The sequence below is a fragment of the Electrophorus electricus genome, chromosome 18 (assembly GCF_013358815.1).
Source record: "Electrophorus electricus isolate fEleEle1 chromosome 18, fEleEle1.pri, whole genome shotgun sequence".
In the NCBI taxonomy this organism is placed as follows: domain Eukaryota; kingdom Metazoa; phylum Chordata; class Actinopteri; order Gymnotiformes; family Gymnotidae; genus Electrophorus; species Electrophorus electricus.
This window is the reverse complement of record NC_049552.1, coordinates 6801000-6820154: the sequence shown is the minus strand read 5'-3', so window position 1 is coordinate 6820154 and position 19155 is coordinate 6801000. Positions and strand designations below refer to the sequence as shown.

At 40.9% G+C, this 19155-nt stretch overlaps 1 protein-coding gene across 4 annotated transcripts in view; it reads right to left on the bottom strand.

The window, feature by feature from the left end:
* The window catches only part of tmcc1a (transmembrane and coiled-coil domain family 1a), a 31779-nt gene extending 13420 nt beyond the window's left edge, over positions 1-18359 (bottom strand). The window contains exons 1-3 of one of the 4 annotated variants that reach the window (XM_035536142.1): positions 18013-18359; positions 14019-14062; positions 12576-12838 (exon numbers count right to left, since the gene is read on the bottom strand). In XM_035536142.1, the coding sequence (XP_035392035.1) occupies positions 12576-12800 (225 nt within the window). In that variant the 5' untranslated portion in view covers positions 12801-12838; positions 14019-14062; positions 18013-18359. Of the gene's footprint in view, positions 1-10482; positions 10670-12575; positions 12839-14018; positions 14063-18012 lie in introns of those variants that run through there. The other 3 variants (XM_027021150.2, XM_035536143.1, XM_035536146.1) reach the window with 3 other exon arrangements.
* Between the last annotated feature and the right edge of the window lie 796 nt (positions 18360-19155).

Sequence of the window (19155 nt, the reverse complement as noted above, 5' to 3'; positions counted from 1 at the left end):
AGGTGGTTCCTTGACCTTCAGGACTTCACTTTCTCGGATTAGCACTGGGCTGGCTCCCAGCCCCAGAATCTCTCTTGACTTCACTCTCTGTGGATAATTATCCCTGGCACCCCTCCCATATGAACTGAGACCAAAATACATGTGTACGCGGGGTTGAGCCAGCACCAATCATTCCCACTAATATGTCAAGTGTCGACCACTGATGATGCAAAATAAAGGGACTAGCAGCTGATGCACATTGGATGGATGATGACGAATATGCATTGGATGACACAATAACATCTCGCGTCTGGGTTCCGCACCTGACTTGCCTGGGGAAGGTCACCATCCAGCCTGGTGCAGAGCTGAGCATTCTACCTAATCCAGAGTTAAAGCACTATCCTCATCCAATAATCAAAGAAGATTTCTCAGTCCAATCTTGCCACTTCTTCTTTCACTCTGTCTAATCCGCATAAACACACCTACCTTGGGATTCCTGCACACAAGCCTCTCGGTGTGTCCACGATTTACCCTTGGGCAATATCTAGCCAAAACATAATATCTAGCCACCACTGTAATACTTGGAATACAAGAGCCACTCCTATACCGAGCCATGTAGTTCATCCTGAGGCTGTGTATGTACATCTAATCCATCTTCAACTGATGCACTCTAGAAAAGATGCTAGAATATTCTAGAATTGTACCATTGCATTGACAATCACACTGGCACTGAGTAACATACATTGACACAAACACACACAAATTACTGTACTGTTTCACAATAGGCAGGATTTCCAGACAGATTACATAGACAAAACATTGGAAGGTTCTGGAATCTGAAGGTCATTTTCTACACATACCTATACACATGTGCACACAAACATTTTTTAGGTAACTGGGGTAGAAGCTTATATAATAATTCTGTTCTCTGGTATTTTCAAGAACACATGCACAAAGTGGGTAGAGACAGCCTCGCACACACTACCATATATGTGAACCAGATTAGTAGGGTAGATTCTTACATAACAGAACACTTGGAATCTGTGGGTACAGAATAAGAGACAACAGACAACCACACATGCGCTCACACACACACACACACACACACACACACACACACACACACACACACACACACACACACACACACACACACAATTAGTACATCTACTGAAACACAGTGGGCCTCCTAGTTCACTGACAATCAATGGTCTCATTAAGTCTTACATAATGTTATACTTAGTGGAACAAATTCTAAACTGTTTTTTACAGTTCATAACACACACACACACGAAAAACAAAAATTAGCAGTAAACTCGGGCCAGAAGACCAACCTGAGATCCGTTTGGTTACAGATCACTTGAACCTTGTACCTCTTCCACTGTTTGCTACTATTTGAGTCTAACATAAAACAAGATTCTGAAACTTGATCAAACCCTAAAATTTCTATTTTAATTAGATGTTTGTAAATTATATGTACATTTTGGCCAAATCTATTCAGAGAGCGAGAGGGAGCATGCTGGGAGAATGCTGGGATTTTATTATTTCATCATTTCATTGGTTTTGCCAAATTGTTAAGTTTTATTCACACTCATGAGAGATGAACTGTGAAAAAAGCAATTTCACACACCTACCTAAGAGCAGCATCCAGTAATTTATCGCTACTTCAGTACCATTTTTACTGTTCTTTTATGACAGAAAGCAAAAGTATATAAAGAATGAAGAAACACAGAAGAAGAGATGCATACATATCGCAAAAACCACAGACAAGCACACGTGCACACACACACCTACAAACTGGTAAATCATGCACATATATTTTGTTTGGATTTAGAAGTAAAACAATTGCATCAAAATCGAAACAGTTTTAGAACAGATTTACACTGTGTGTACACTTAATATATAATTCATACCTATATGACATTTTTAATAAGACAAGGTAAGTTACCCATCTTTTCTTTAGTTTTCCTAGTCAGAATGTTTTCTGAAAATATATAAAAAGACACACACACACACACACACACACACACACACACACACACCTATTCACACAACAATCCCTGCTACCTTTGCCTACAGTTAGCAATGTTGTGGGAAACAAAACTTTGCAGACTTGCAAATGGCCTGCATGCCTGTTATCTAGGTATGTTAGCTAGGGATGTCAGATCCTGTCTCTTTTCAGAATCGCTCAGAGTTGCCATGAACACTGAAGTGACAGCTGAAGGACTTATTGTGGCAATAAATACTGAATGTTTTCAATGGGGGAGAACATCATCTCAGTTACCTCAGGAGTGCACGGTCAGTGACTTCACTTCTAAAAACAGCAGGAAGTCATAGTGTACAGTCGTGGCCAATGGTTTTGAGACTGACACAGAAAACACTGCCATGAATAAGGAATAGTTTCAAAACATCCTCTACGAGCAACTTCTCCCAAGGAACCAGGAGCAGGAACAATGCTTTTTCCAGCATGACCGAGCACCATCTCTCTAGGCAAAAGTGATAACCAAGTGGCTCGGTGAACAAAACATTGAAACTTTGAGTCCATGGCCTGGAAACCCCCATTGAGAACCTGTGGTTAATTCTCAAAAACATCAACTCCAAGTACTGATTAGGCAAGATTTTTCCTAAAAGCTGATATCCTGCATGCCAAGATGAATTGCAGAAGTCTTTAAAAAGAAGTGTCAACACTGTAAATATTAAGTCTTTGCTTAAACTGGATGTATTTGTCAATAAAAAGTAAAAAAAAAAACCTTATGAAATGTTTATAATTGTACTTCACTATACCATATAAACCTTTGACTAAAAAATCAGTAAACTTTGTGAAAACCAAAATTTGTGTCAGTCTCAAAATTTTTGGCCATGACTGTATAGTACGTCTCTGACTTTACTGCAGCATATTAGTTTCTTTACAATCTTTAGTCATGAGAAAAAACCTACACAACTGAGCCAAACCACAGCTGATGTACCTTTTTCCAGGTCAGGGCATGTTGCAGCATTTTGCTAATGTAACATGCCTTATTTCAGCAATTTTCACTACAGTTTTTGTTTCATTTTGTTTTAATGTATGCTTCCGCTTATTCCAAAAGTGAAAAACAATCATTTTTGTGATAACTGTAATTTAGGGCCATTGGAAAGACGATTTGTAAAGATCATGTGATGGCAACATTTTTCTCTACCAGGACCTGAATCTTGATCTTACATACATATAGGCATGTTCCTATTATATGCCTTTATTGTTGTTTACTTACACAGAAAAACAATCTTTGTCATTTTTTTATTTGTTGATTTTTTTCAGTGGGTTTCCACGGTCTGGCTGACATATATCCCTGCTGCGTCTGCCTACACCTGTTACCACACCTGCTACAGTGTCTATAGTGAAGTCCCAATCATACAAAAGCCCAGTGTAGGTCACACCACATGACTTGAGGGTTTTAGCAAAACCACATGATTTCAGGGTTTTAGCGAGAGGGCACAGCAGTTTTGAGGGAAGTGCACGTAAACGGCTGAACCGACGTAATGAAAGTCAAATGTGCTGATCTCAATGAAAAGAAATTTTTAAATATGCATTTTGTTGCACCAAAACCACACCAAGAGGCTAAAATTGCTAACAATGCAAGAAACATTTTGGATGGCTGAAACAAAGTTGCTGCTGCCTCACGCCATTTCATGTAAGCCACTCCTTATAGAGGAATAAGGAATCATACCATAGGCATTGCATAATTCCAAAACGGAAAGGCGGAAATGCCACAAAAGCACTGTTCTAAAGGACATGAGTCTCGGTGTGAGCATAAATGTGCGCGTGTGTGTGTGTGTGTGTGTGTGTGTGTATGTGTGTGTGTGTGTGTCTGTGTGTGTGTGTTTGTTTGTGTGTGTGCATGGGTGTGTGTGTGTGTTTGAGAGTGTGTATGTGTGTTTGAGCACCCACAATCTATTCACTAGTACATCGAAACAGGAAAAGACAATCAGTGTTCCCCGCTTCCCCTGAGCTCTGACTAAAATATGCCCGGTTGGTACTCATGCCAAATACCGCATGCCTCTTTAGCTGTATGGTTACCCAATGCAACCCTTTAGCTGTATAAGTATGTATGGTTACCCAATGCATCCCTTTAGCTGTATAAGTATGTATGGTTACCCAATGCATCCCTTTAACTGTATAAGTATGTATGGTTACCCAATGCATCCCTTTAACTGTATAAGTATGTATGGTTACCCAATGCATCCCTTTAGCTGTATAAGTATGTATGGTTACCCAATGCATCCCTTTAACTGTATAAGTATGTATGGTTACCCAATGCATCCCTTTAACTGTATAAGTATGTATGGTTACCCAATTCATCCCTTTAACTGTATAAGTATGTATGGTTACCCAATGCATCCCTTTAACTGTATAAGTATGTATGGTTACCCAATGCAACCCTTTAGCTGTATAAGTATGTATGGTTACCCAATGCAACCCTTTAGCTGTATAAGTATGTATGGTTACCCAATGCATCCCTTTAGCTGTATAAGTATGTATGGTTACCCAATGCATCCCTTTAGGTGCATAGGTATGTATGGTTACCCAATGCATCCCTTTAGCTGTATAAGTATGTATGGTTACCCAACATGTCTCTTTCTCCTTAATTTTTTTATTGTATCTATTCAGCACAAAGGCTGTGAAAACACAGCTGTGACTTACGTTATACACATTTGAGCAATACAATACAATAACATTTGAACCTATGTATTTTGCAAACTTCATTGATGAATGTCCAGCAAGATACATACACTTGCTGAGTAAAACAAACAAACACACACACACACACACACACACACAAACACCTGTAGATAGCTAATTTGCTTAAACTACCACTAGATGGAGGCAGACTCTTCACAACTCAGCATGTGTCGAGAGGGAGAGATTGAAAGCATGTGCGAAAGCAAGAAAGCAAGACAGACTGAGAGAAAAGAAACGAGAGAGAGAGAGAGAGAGAGAGAGAGAGAGATAGCGGGTCACTGGAACAATACTAATGTAAATCCATTCATTCTAATTCCTCACATGTATGCACTCTGAGATTAGACTTAGACCCTGCATACGGGTGAGACAGAACAGTGTGTGTGTGCTTGTGCATGTGCCAGGGAGCAGGGCCGCTTGTTGGTGTGTTGACGACTACAGCCTTGTGTAAAAATGCTGCCTCCCTGAGAGACTGAAATACAGGAGAAAACATAAAATGCCAGACTCGTCACATTTCCCATCTCCTCTGTCACATATACGAGTACACAAAGGGGCAAGAGAGGGAGTCTTTGAGGTGGTGCTCTCACGTTACCATTACTGCAACATGGAGTGTACGGAAATCCTAGAGCATTCCAGTATTCCAAATGAAAGTATCGTAAATATCCCGCTATTCCATTGCTGTCTACATTATACAGCAGTATCATCCACACAAACAACTCTCCATATAAGATATTTGCATACAGTCTAATTTACAAGGCTTATTTCATCACAAGCAAAGTAGCATCAAATGCCTACATGCCCACACAATGACTTTGTGCATAAATGTCCCTGCAAATGAATATTCATCTTCGTCTGCTGACTCCACTGAGTTAGTGAGTGGAATTCCACTAAAAAAAAACAAACAGAATAATCAGCTTCAAAAGAAACCCGTGGTGGCATGTTACTGGGTCAACCCTATTAACAGTAACTATGATTATTTAAATATACTGTAGTGTAAGTATCAGTTACACATATGTGTGTGTGGGTCTGTGTGTGCAGGTGCATACATTTGCACCCGAATGTTGGCTGGCCCTTTTATGGGCGTTGGCCTAAATGAATAATTAAGTCATGAATATTCATAAGACATGCTGATTATACTGAGGGGAGACATCAAAGAGATCTCATGCACGTGCACTGTCTCTTTCTCACTTACTTTCTCACAAACAAACCTAAAACTCAAATAATATTCACTCACATCAAAACAAAATACAACAATATACATATATATACAATAAACAAAACATTTCCTAAGCAGACATGCGCTATACAAACACTGTCGTTCATTGTTTAATGTCAGCACGCTCAACATATGAGCATTTCATTTTGAGCCAGTTCTCACGCGTCACAGTTGTTGTGTCTTCATTGACACACCACTTCCGAGCATCCCCACAGCATCCGAGATGGGACGGCAGCACTGCCACAACATTCGAGGAGCGGCAATGTTAAGCTTTAGCTGCATTCTAAGGTCAGAGAGGCAGACCGACGCAGGAAACAGGAAACAGCATGCAGATCTGTGACTGAGATCACAGATGCAAGCATGTACATGCTCAAACACACACACACGCTTACACAAACACGTGCGCACACACACACACACACACAGAGACACACCTTATATGCTGTGAGAAAGATGTTGAATAAGCTTCCACATTTACACTACAGTGCAGGCAACCTTTCACAGGATGGAGATGGGGACATGAGTGTGTAATATGAGGAAAAGTTAGCAAGGTACACATGTACACACACACACACACACACACACACACACACACACACACGCACACACACATACTCAGGAGGATCTGTGTTGACTCAAAGACATAGATGGACACCTGTGCCCAATCAGACATCCCTTCTGACTACATGTTGTTTTGTTACCATGGAAACCAGTCTCTCAGACAGTGAAGAAAGGAGAAAGAGAATATAGAGAGGTGCTAGACCAAGCTGTTGCAAATGAGCAAAGAATAGCACAGAACAGGAGACAGATAAAGGAAGTTGGAGAAGATGAAAAAGAGTGAGATGTTAATCATTAGTGATACGATCTTATTTTAATTTCAGTAGCTCAAACTGAAGAACAAATAGCTACTATTTCTGAAATTATGAAATGACGAAAAAGAAAAAATTAACCCCTTTTAAGGAAACTTTTCACATGGATGACATATTTCAGCCAGAATAAAAAGCTATAGCTTAGCCAGTAGTTTTCTGTGCTGGATCGTAATTCTGAAACCAGTGCATGCATAGCAGGTCACATCACAAGGTACACATCAGAGAGTTCCCATATACATACTGGCTAGTTCATCAATGACTCTTTCTGTCTAGTGTAGCACATTGGGGTTTGGGGCTTTCTCAGAGCTATTTTTGTTGGGTTTTTTCCATTTTGAGAAGGTGATTCAATGAATCTGACTGACTATAGAAGAATTTTGAAATTATTCAGAACTAAAGAAAGGAAAATTAAAGGGAAAAAAAGAACAGTCAGCAGAGACTCGGTTGAACTGTCACAAGTTTGTTTTGGGGGGAAAAAGGTCCAGTATTGACTTTTGTCTTTTATGTGTTATGGGATTATGAAAGAACAGAATGAAAGGATGAGCAACAGAAGACGACTCATGAGTTGACAATAAAGGTTAGTCTTCCACTCATCCTTGTACATATACATCGAATATGGGCACAGCCAGTAGCCAGACCCAGCAGGGCGGGGACAAAAGGTCAAAAGGTCGCCACGCAGCGAGCAGAGCTAGGTACTCCCTGCCTCTTATTGCACTTTTTATTGGTTAGCATTGAGGCTAAAACTCCACACTAATTCAATGCAAGGGAACCCTAGAACTGGAACTCAGACCTACTGGTCTACAATCTGGGTCTGCATAGTGGGTACAATTGTTGTAACAAGTGCTGGATTCCATAACAATTTGGTGATAGCCTATGTGTGTTCACTCTATTGTGCAGAGTGTTGACATGGGTGCCCATACACACAAACACACACACACATACACACACACATTTTGCAGAATGGATATGTTTATTCACCACTGAAAGAGAGTGTATGAGAAAAAAAAAAAAAGAGGTGTGAAAGAGACAGACCAGCGCTACGTCTGCTTCTCACACACCTGCTTTTCCAAGGCCAGGGAGGCAAAGCTCTCATTAACAAGAGCTCTGGGGGTCGTTAACAACCCTCAGCACACTTGATGCAGCTCGTAACAGAGCCAGTTCACTGTGCACCCCCTGCCCCGCCCTAACATTCCCGCCAAATGTACACAAGTCTGAACATTTAATCCGGTTTCACTATTAATACATACCACTTTCATGTACTTTACTGAAGCAGCCATCTATCACCGCATGCTAGCAACATGTCTGATTTGACTTTTTACAGCCTGCTGGCTAAACATTGTTGAAGCAGATTGTGTGTAACTGAAGCCTGAGCAAGTGAGAGATGGTATTAAGCAATAGATAGAGAGACAGACAGAGAGAGAGAGAGAGAGAGAGATTTGAGTTAAGCATCTTATACAATAATCAATATGGACGTTTATGTTACTGAAATCAATAAGACATATTGGAGGTATCAGTTGGAAAAGCAAGGCAAAGTCCACAAAGACGAAAGGCACAAAAGTGCACAAAAACACAAAGGCACAAAAACACTCCCAGCATGTTCCCTAACATCAGAGATTTCACCATGGCCTGTCTGCCTCTCAGATCCCAAGTCAGAAGCAAGTTTGTTGACTTGGCCACTATTTGATGGTAGACGTGGCTTCACAGATCATCACTTTGGCTCAAAAACGTGTAAAAAATCCAAGACTCATGAACTCAGGGCTGCCATTTCTTCTAAACTGATGTGTGGATTACAGACTGTTCTAGTCTTAATAAAGTGGGCATGGTCCAGTGGGTAAGTACACAGATTTGGGGACAAAGAAAGACAAATACAAATGGAAAAAGAAGATTGGACTTGGGAGAAGACGAGGGAGAAGAAAGAAACAAAACTAAAACAAAAACAAAGCAACGTGGGAACCTGAAAGCTCAAAGGGCAAAGGGTTTCTGATATGGAATTGGTATGATTTTGAAAAGTCAGGTGTGTAATAAATTAATGTAAAGTGTAAGTTATGTAGCTTGAACCACAAGTAGCAGCATGAAAAATGTGTTCCAGAACATGGGCTATGACCCAAACAAAAAGCTGCCCTCCAACACCCCAAATTGCTGCTAAAAGAGTTTATGAAGTATCATTTTCTAGGACTGTTTCATACGACATGAAGAGCTCTCAGTTAAAAGGAACTACTGATGTGGAATTACTGATGGGATTTTTGTAAGTCGCTCTGGATAAGAACATCTGCTAAATGCTGTAAATGTAAATGTAAATGTAAATGTGGCGTTTCACATCGGGAGAAACAACTATATTCTTGAATGGATATAGCTAAAAAAATGTTTTACAATTTTTCTTACATTGTTTTTATACTTGCACAATCTTGTTGTATTTACATAATTCTTGAGTTTATTAAGGATATTTAAAACACATTTTCCAGTATTTGCTTGGTAATTTTTGCACTTCCAAAATCTATTCAAATTTTTTTAAATTAAAATTTCCATTTTCCAGTTGCATTACATCAGGACTAAAAAAATCAATCAAGAATCATCAATGAAAAAAAGCTAGATTAAATTTTGCAGTATCACCCAGTATTGCAGTATCACCCAGTACTGCAGTATCACCCAGTATTGTAGTATCATCCAGTCCTAAGCACTGAGGAGCACATTCAATGCAACCCCCTGCCAGTCCTTCCCCTCAGGAAAAGCAGGCGATCAAAGAGCAACCGATCAGCCCTACCTTCTGAAGGGATCCTTCTGAACCTTTTGACGTTTGGAGGCCACACAGACGTTTATAAGGAAACAAAGAACTAGAGAGAGGAAAAGAGGACTGAAAATAAGGACTGGCTGAAAATAAATAGGCTTGGCCACAAAAACAGGTTCAAATGTCGCCTTGGACATGAGTGCTCAGTACATCCAATTTCAGCAGATAGTTGAAGTAGCCGACAGACTGGAAAACTCCCTGTTCCATGGACTTCTGTCTTCTGATCACATCTGTCACTCAGAAACACCAGCATTGCTTTTTAAAATAGAGCTATGGCTCACTGACTGGCCTTATCAGCTTGTTGAAGCTTGTGTACTGCAGGTACACGAGGTACATTTTATAATCATTTACCTTAATTGATTTATTGAATAGGCCTACTTAATTATCAACTAGTCTCAACAGACCCCTTTTGTCCTGAACAAAGCATCCGTGTCCACACACACAATCCCAAAGATTCCAGTGCCACAAGCTAACCAGAGATTTTTTCAAACTTCTTACACCAGTAAATAAATCCCACCCGGCCCACACACACATAGCTATGTGCCTAAACACACTAAGACATATGTACACAATACACACTCAGCTAGGTTACACAGTGACCGTTAACCCTTAAATTCCAGTGACAAAAAGTTATCAAAGACTTTTTAAAACTTTTCACACAAACACTTCAGTACACACCCGAAAACACATTCACAAATATATACACATTTTCTCTGTTGTTGGTCTGCTGTACCATAACATACAATTTAAAAGACAAATGTTTCAGATTTGATTTTGCACACAGCAACACATATATATTCACATGCACAAAGACGTGCACACACACTCACACACACACACACACACACACACACACACACACACACACACACACACACACACACACACACACACACACACAGGAAGCCTAAACGCCTCTTACCTTTGAGTACTGTCTACGAAGGCTAAAGCGTTGCACCATGCTGACTGAGAAGAGACTGGACTGGGAACACACACTTAACAGACGCACACACACACACTTTCTTGCTTACAGTAATAGACATACACACACTCTCTCTCCCAGCTTATCACCAGTTAGCACATATCCGCAAAGACTCACAAACACATCATACACTCTCCAAAAAAGCCCCCCCCCCCACACACACACATCTAGAAGTCTGTATTCTGATCCCGATGTAGGCTGCCTGTGCTACATATTGCTAGTCTACTAAGAACTAATGAGAAAAGGGCAAAACATAGAGAAGGAGAAAGAGAGAGAAGGGGGGAGATGCATTCTGCGGTCCTGATCTGTATTATATCCAATATGAAATCCCGTTCTCTCTCCCCTTCTCTGTACACAGGCACACGGGGCTGTCTCATGCTTCCTGACTGTAAGCGGAGCGGCGTTGCTAGGGGTGTGACTGGGGCAGAAAGGGGGAGGGACTGACTGTTTCTTCCCCAGAGAGGGAGTAAGGAGGAGAGAGGAGGGGGAAGGTTTGGGGAGTATAATGGAGATTAAATAGGGTGTGGCTTCCTCTATAAATGATAGATCAATGTCACACAGCTGCACACACACACACACACACACACACACGCACACGCACACGCACACGCGCACGCGCACACGCACGCACGCACACACACACACACGCACACACGCGTACGCACGCACACACACGCACACTCGCACACACACACACACACACACAGACACACACACGTCTTGCTATGGAAATTTTTGCTATGGAAATCATAAACTTATAATAATCCCCCAGGTTTCCATGGTATCTGACCAAATGACCTCATTGACCTTCCACTCCATCAGTGCTACTGTCTGAGGGGACTTCTCTCTCTAGTACAGTGAGACGTACACACACATGCACTAGCCTCACTATGCTTATTGGCTTTAACTTAAACGATATGCATCGTGCGTGTGTGTGTGTGTGCATGTTTGTGTATGTGTGTATTTACTGCTTCCTACAACCACTCATCATTTTGACTCCTACAGATGATCATGGTTCAACCTGCTCTGAGGGCTCCCTCTAGTGGCTGGAGTGGAGTCTTGTTAGCATTTTCAGTCAATGCTTCCTTATACATGGAACACACTAAGCATTAAAATGCTTGCATGACATTAAACTAGAGAGTTATATTAAAAATTCAACAAACTGAATGTTCAATAAAAAGGGAACAGAAATCAAAAACACTGCTCATTTTGGGCCTAGCTAAGAACAGTCTGGACCTGGTCCAATATTCCATTGAGCGCACTTGATTGACAGCCCACAACCCTCGTCTGTTGCACTACTCATGCAGAGCTGAGTATTATACCGCATGGAGGGAGAATCAGAGTAATACAACTGTACATGCAGAGATAAATATGCTGATGAGGTTACGAGTACCAACAGATTCTGAAGTTCCGGCACCAGTTAAGCCTGAACTGTATGATAGGTTTTTATGTCTCCATCCATCAGACTTAGACAGCTTCATGCTCAGCGGCAAATTGCAGACTTTATGGCTAAAAAACTACTTTTTTCCTATATTTGATGTCAGTGTAGTCTGATATAATGTTTGTTTTGATAAGTTTAGAATTAACTGGTGATTCTACACGATGTTTTCTTGGTGTCACTGGGAAGCCTTGATTTCTAAAAAAAACCCAGTGTGATCTATAAAAATTCAGGGTTATTCCAAGACATTCAATACAGTATATTAATGCACACATACAAACATTACAATCAACGTTTCAGTTTGACAGTACAGCTATGCGTACACCCTTAGAAGAACCATCCCAACACCAAAATTATTCGGTACCTTTGGCGAAAGCCTTTGCTCACTAGATGCAACGTGTGAGAGAGCACAAAGGGCCAAGTTGACTGTAACACATATGCCAAGAGGGAGAGTTTGTGTTGTGCATGATATCAAAGAATTTGGAGCATGCTGCGACTGGAGAAATTAGAAAAGTGACCCAAACACATGATGCACATTGTTTTTAACACAGGGGCAGTGAAACAAAGGCTTTTAATTCCAGGATTTATATCTTACCTTTTCTCCATCATCAGCTGACCGGAAGCACACGACAATGGGCGTGTCCACGAGGGCGGGGCTGTTGGGCGTGTCAGAGGTGGAGAAGGACCGCGAGCGGTCCGCCTGCAGCACGGCATTGTTGGGGGCATGACGGAGGCTCAGAGGGCTTCCTCTCGAAGGCAGGCCAGCTGTGCTCCCGTCCGCTTTGGACCGAGGGCTCTGCAGGCTGTTCCCTCGCCTCATGCCAGTGGGCGCGGTACTGCCACGGCCACTAATCGCAGCTGCAGAGGGGGTGGGTCCAAAGCGCAGGTAAAACTCAATATCAGGGATTATATCCACTTGCAAATGGAAATGAAGGAGCAATGAAGGAGGAGCAGGAGGAGTGGCCAGCTGAGAAGGGGCAGGGCAAGAGTTTATGGTGAGGCTGACAGAGCTGCCTCAGGGAATTGTTGGTGATTTGAAACAGAGCATGCTGGGTATGTGGGAAACTCTTGACCCTTAATTCTGTGAGCCTAAACTTGATTGATTGACCCATTGATATTATCAGTTGCACTACCACCATGATCCATTAGAAGGTGCAAGTGCACTTCTTAAGCAGAACAGCCATTTAGACTAGAGGTGCATCCTAAAAAGAAGCTGGAGTTGCTATTTTTTCAACCAGAATATTAATCACTGGAAGGTGGACCAAAATTCAACCAGCTGCATTCTATTGGCTCTTCTCAGGTCAAGCATCTGTCAGTCAGCTAAGATTCTTGTCTGTCTCCATGAAAAAAAAAGAACAGAACAGAACAGAAAGGAATACATAGAGTGAATGCAGAGTGAATGAAAAGCAGACCACGAGGTAAACAAGCAACAGGGAGATGCCCCGCTGTGAGCGCATGGTGGATGATGGCATGGGCATGAGGAATGTAAGGAACACAAAATCCCAACAAAGCCGAACAAACAGCAAACAGACATCAGCCAACAGTACCATAGTTATCCACAAGACTAGACACAAGACACAAGGCAAATTCCAATTCATAGTCAGCACCATCACTTTGTTAAATACAATTCTAGAGGGTTTTGGAAGATTTGAGGTGAATTACAATAGCGTTGATACTCAAGCATCCTCTTACAAACAGCCGACAGAGTCAGTGAACTTGGAGAGCTCTTGTGAATATGAAGCAGTTTTAATGACCTATTGGCTTAGGTGTTACGCAGCTAATACGCAGAAGAAAGGTATCCTAATAGAAAATCTGTAAACAAGTATGACCATATCTAATATATCTAAATTTATGCAGATGTATGTTTATGTTTATGTAGATATAAATTTAGATATCTAACATATATATATGTGTGTGCATATATGTATATGTATGTGCATATATGTGTGTGTGTGAGTTAATAAACAATGTATATCTGTTTATATCTGACTACACAGAGAATAAGGAAGAGGGAAAGAGAAAATTGGGATCCACTCACCATCAGATCAACATAGCCGAGCATTTCTCAGAGTACCAGGTTAACTAAAGGGGCAGATAACAAGAGGAAAAGACCAAAGATAAGAAGACAGAGGTAGGAAAGGGACAGAAGAAATTACTCCGAGAAATAAAATGCAAATGAAAATGCTGCATAAATATATTTGTCACGACCGTCACGTTCGCCCCTCCCTGGCGTCGCCACAGCGACGCCTCTGTTCACTTCCAGGTTCTGTTTCCTCGAGTTTCCTTGTTTTGGTTTCTTTTGGTTCCACCCCCTAGATAGTTCCATTAACCTTCCTTTTACCGTACTCACCCACATTGTGTTAGTCCTCATTACTCTCTGTATTTAAACCTCATGTTTGTTATCCTTGACACATTAGTATGACATACCACATTGCTTAAAAAATACACTTCCGCCTTCAGAACAAACACAATTACAACAAGTTTACCAGGACACAAAAAATACAACACATTCTTGAACTTGGAGCCAAAGAGCTATCCATTCAAAGGTCTCCCCATAAACCACGTCCCATTTATAAATGCAAAGGGGACCACTTCCTTGCAGTGAAGCTTCCTGCAACAGTCAGAAAGCGTCTCAAAGCATCTATTTTAGTAATAGCCATCAGAATATGGAAGGTTTAGTGTTTGAAAAAAATCCCTCACGTCAACTTTAAGGATAGAGTTATGATGAAAACCTATTTTGGCAGCCAAAATTAGACCTTTAGAGCACTGTATTAGTCTGCATAAACTCTCCAGTTTTTAAGCTTAGGCATCCAAGAAGGAAAAATGTGCAGTATGTTTAAACTATATACTTCAAAAATAATTAAAGGTTTAAATATAGAAATAAAGCTTTCTAGTCAGTAGTCTCATATTTTATTTTTACTTTTGATATTGGATTATACCCTCAGGATAACTATTATGCTATCCAACCAACCCAAAATGTATTATAAAAAAGTATGTAAAATATTCACATGTCAAAATTCAGTGTTTTGGCTGTTAGCAATCTGTGTTAACAGCCAAACATCATTAACAAAATTTAGCAAGTCCGTGTTAAAATATAACTAGTTACAGTGTAACCAATATTTTTGCAGAATAGCATAATGAGTTACAATGTGTCACAACAATTTGATACTCTGTAGTCTCTCTGTAATTTCCATTTTCTATTGTGTAAGCACAGAGTATCAGTGCGTTGTGATAGATTGTTACTGTATTACACTGTAGTAATGGTATAGTTACACATTAACAGTGTCTATGTAATGTAAAATGTTACCCAAAATTGATTTGTAAATTTGTCTGTAACAAGAACCAGAAACAAAACACCAGAAGTAATTAACTCTCTTTCTCTCTTCCTCTTCCTCTCTTTTCACTCACTGATCTCATGGTTCATAGACTATGAACAATGTCTATTTGTGTTTGGATTCTCCTATCTGGAACATTTGTGCAGTTAACCCATATATTGATCAAACACACACTTAAGTGACAGTTCTGCCTCTGTTCAAGACACATGGATTATTAAGAGGGCACAGCAGGTGACAAGAGCCATGTTTGCCTGTGTGTGTGTGTGTGTGTGTGTGTGTGTGTGTGTGTGTGTGTGTGTGTGTGTCTGTGTGTGTGTGTGTGTGTGTGTGTGTCTGTGTGTGTGTGTGTCTGTGTGTGTGTGTGTGTGTCTGTGTGTGTGTGTGTGTGTCTGTCTGTGTGTGTGTATGTCTGTGTGTGTGTGTGTGTGTATGTGTGTGTGCGTCTGTGTGTGTGTGTATGTGTGTGTGCGTGTGTATGTGTGTGTGCGTGTGTATGTGTGTGTGTGTATGTGTGTGTGCGTGCGTGTGTGTGTGTGTGTGTGTGTGTGTGTGTGTGCTGACTGAGGAAATTATTACATACACTACTGCTGTGTGAAAGGTGTGTAGCCTCTGTGTGAGAAGACAATAACCCTTCTCAAAAATTAGTGAGCTTATCATGGGATGGTGATGTACACACACATGCACATGCACAAACACACACATAGGAACACACAAACAGCCCTGTCAAAGGTGAATTAGTCCAAGACTTAGAACAAAAGGCCTTCTGGAAATCACTGTGTGCCACATACACACACACATACACAGACATACATACACAGACACACATACACACACACATACACATACACACACATACACACACACACATACACATACACACACATATACACAAACACACATACACACACATATACACAGACACACATACACACACATATACACAGACACACATACACACACACATATACACACAGTGCGATGCAACAGCCATTCAGTAATGTTTAGGATCTGAAAGTGGCATTGTCTCTGCTACACTGACTCACATCAATGGGCACACTGTGGTGACACCTCTGTGGGAAGAGATCCAGTGTGTGTGTGTGTGTGTGTGTGTGTGTGCGCGTGTACAGTATAGGATGGTAGCATCTGGTACATTTACTGAATGGCTCATGTGTAAGCGTTTTCGTGTGTGTTTGTTGTGTTATAAACTTTCATACTCTTTCATACTTTAGAATTGTAATAGGGTGTAATAAAACTTGTCAAAGCAAAAAGTTAAATGTAATTAAAATAAAATAAATAAGTTAATTAATTAATATAAATTCTGTGCTACAACTGCTACTAAATACTATTAAACTAAACTAAAATAAATATTTGTATACAACGATATACAGTACATTACAGAATAATAATACAGGTCTATCATCTGTTATTATCTAAGCACCAGCACAAAAAAACACAGCTTACTAAGTTCATTTGGCTGGGAATAGCAGCATGACCTGTCCTCTGTACTGGAATCCTGTGCCACACACACACACACACACACACACACACACACACACACTCATCACCTATTTAAAAAACTAGTATTGCTCCAGTATAGGGTAACCCGAGCCTTCATGACCTACTCTTAGTGTGTCATAGAGCTGCAGGTCATACACATGAACCATGTCCAAGACAGCTGACAGAGGCTTTCTAAAAGTCTATACCGTATCTAAAATGCCTGACTCAAACAGGCCCCTAAGCCTGCATACCAGATACAGACAAAAACACCTGTGACACATGTGCGCCATGACAGAGTCCAGACCAAATGATCAGCTTGCCATTAAACAGATCTGTAAATGTGCCTATTACCTCCCAGTTCAATAACCAACTCTTAAATCAGTGTCTATAAAGCTGGGTTTAACATGCACCAATCAGTGTTATCCTTTAATACAGATCCAGGACCTGTGTCCACTGCCTAAACCGTAACCTGAGCTAATAGGCGACCAGTGGTATGACAAACTACAGGTCAGCACGAAACAGCAACACTCTGCTAACCACACAGAATGTGGGAAGTGCTGCAAGTAAGGGCTAACTTATTCTAAAACTAACATTTTAACATCCAAATTTTATTAAGTGTAATAAATGAAAGCCTACTGTATTCTTATTCAAAATAAATTTTTTAAAAACCCATGAGAACTGAAACACAAAAACACATTACATTATGACAGCTCAAGCTTCAACTGAAAGGTAAAAAATGATTAATGGTGGACCTATCAATGCTTGTGCATCTCTCATGTCAATCAGTGAAGTGATTTACGAACATGCAAGGCCAAGTATGAGTCCATTAAGAGATGGCTTGCTCTATCCAACACCGATTAGTTAGTTCAGTTTCCTACTTAGTTCACGTTACATATATTGTTAAAACTATTCGATAGAATCCGATCAAAATTAACTCAAGGATAAAAGATCTCTTGTTGAATGTGTATTGAACAAGTATATCAAATTGTGGAGAACGAGGTGAGATGAACTGTCAAATGATGTAACCGTGAATCCAGGAAGTGACTGGGACCACTGGGCAGAAGTCGAACCCATCTCAAACCAGCCATTTCAAAATCATTGGCGCAATGTTCACCAATGTAGAATTTCAAAACGCAGCTGATTCCTCTCGTTCTAATGCGAACCATAAGAAGTGTTAATACATTTAGTAACACGTCTTACATTCCGTGAACTCAGTACTCACTGCTGCATCCCGGGCAGATGAAGCACCAACATTTCAATAGGATATGTATTTCCAGCAATAAAGTGTGACCACTAAAAAAGTTCAACCGCATAGCATAATAGCTGTTGAAAGCAGGCAGTAGTCGGTCTCTTAGCAGATCAGAGATATCTTTACTACTCACACGACCGCGCCTCGGTTCTGTTCCGCTAGTGCCATGTGATTTTAATGATGGGCTGGGTTTGAATGTGTTCCTGTTCAAGTCAAAGCACGCGAGCGGCGTCGTGACAGCGCAGCGCGTCACTGCGGTGGCCTGACGAGCCGAGCGACACCGGACTGGCTGAGCGGTGTGAAGCCTTCAGGGCGCGACATCCAACCGCATGGTCACAGAGCATGAACGTAATCCCGAGTGTGTGTGTGTGTGTGTGTGTGTGAGAGAGAGAGAGAGAGAGAGAGAGAGAGAGAGAGAGAGAGAGAGAAAGAGAGAGAAAGAGAAGTGTCGCAACACCGTCTTGCCAAACGTTCAAAACATCCTCTTTCCCCAGTGAGCGTTTTTTAGACAATATTTGCATACATGCAGCGGATGACTTTGATGGTAATTTTGAAGGTCTAGGCCGGAGTCAAATCGAGGTGCGGGAGACTGCGAGGACGATCGAGCAGGAAAAATAAGGCATTTGTTCTCTGAAAGTGAACACATTGCGAGACCAGATAAATGTTGCTTTGTTTGTCACTTGCGCACACGCACACGCAGCACACTCTCACACACACACACACACACACACACACACACACACACACACAGAGACATACACACACAAATGGCTGTTCTTAGACCTACATGAACTAACCTAACAGTTTCATATAGCGTCATACTGTCAAGAAACTAGGCTTGATAGGCTTCGGATGGGAAACGTTGACCAAAAGTGTATGTTCCCATAAAAGCTACGTCTAATTTATGGACCAAGTAGCTATTTTACAATGTTTCATTCAACATTTTACTTTAACTACAGCCAATAATTATTCTCAGATAAACGCTGCAATAATCATTAGTTTTGCATTGTGAATTTGTCCACGATCTTGAAATGCCCTGCTTATGTTTCAGTCACATAAGACTGTGGTAGGAGTGAGTTTATTTGCCCGATGGG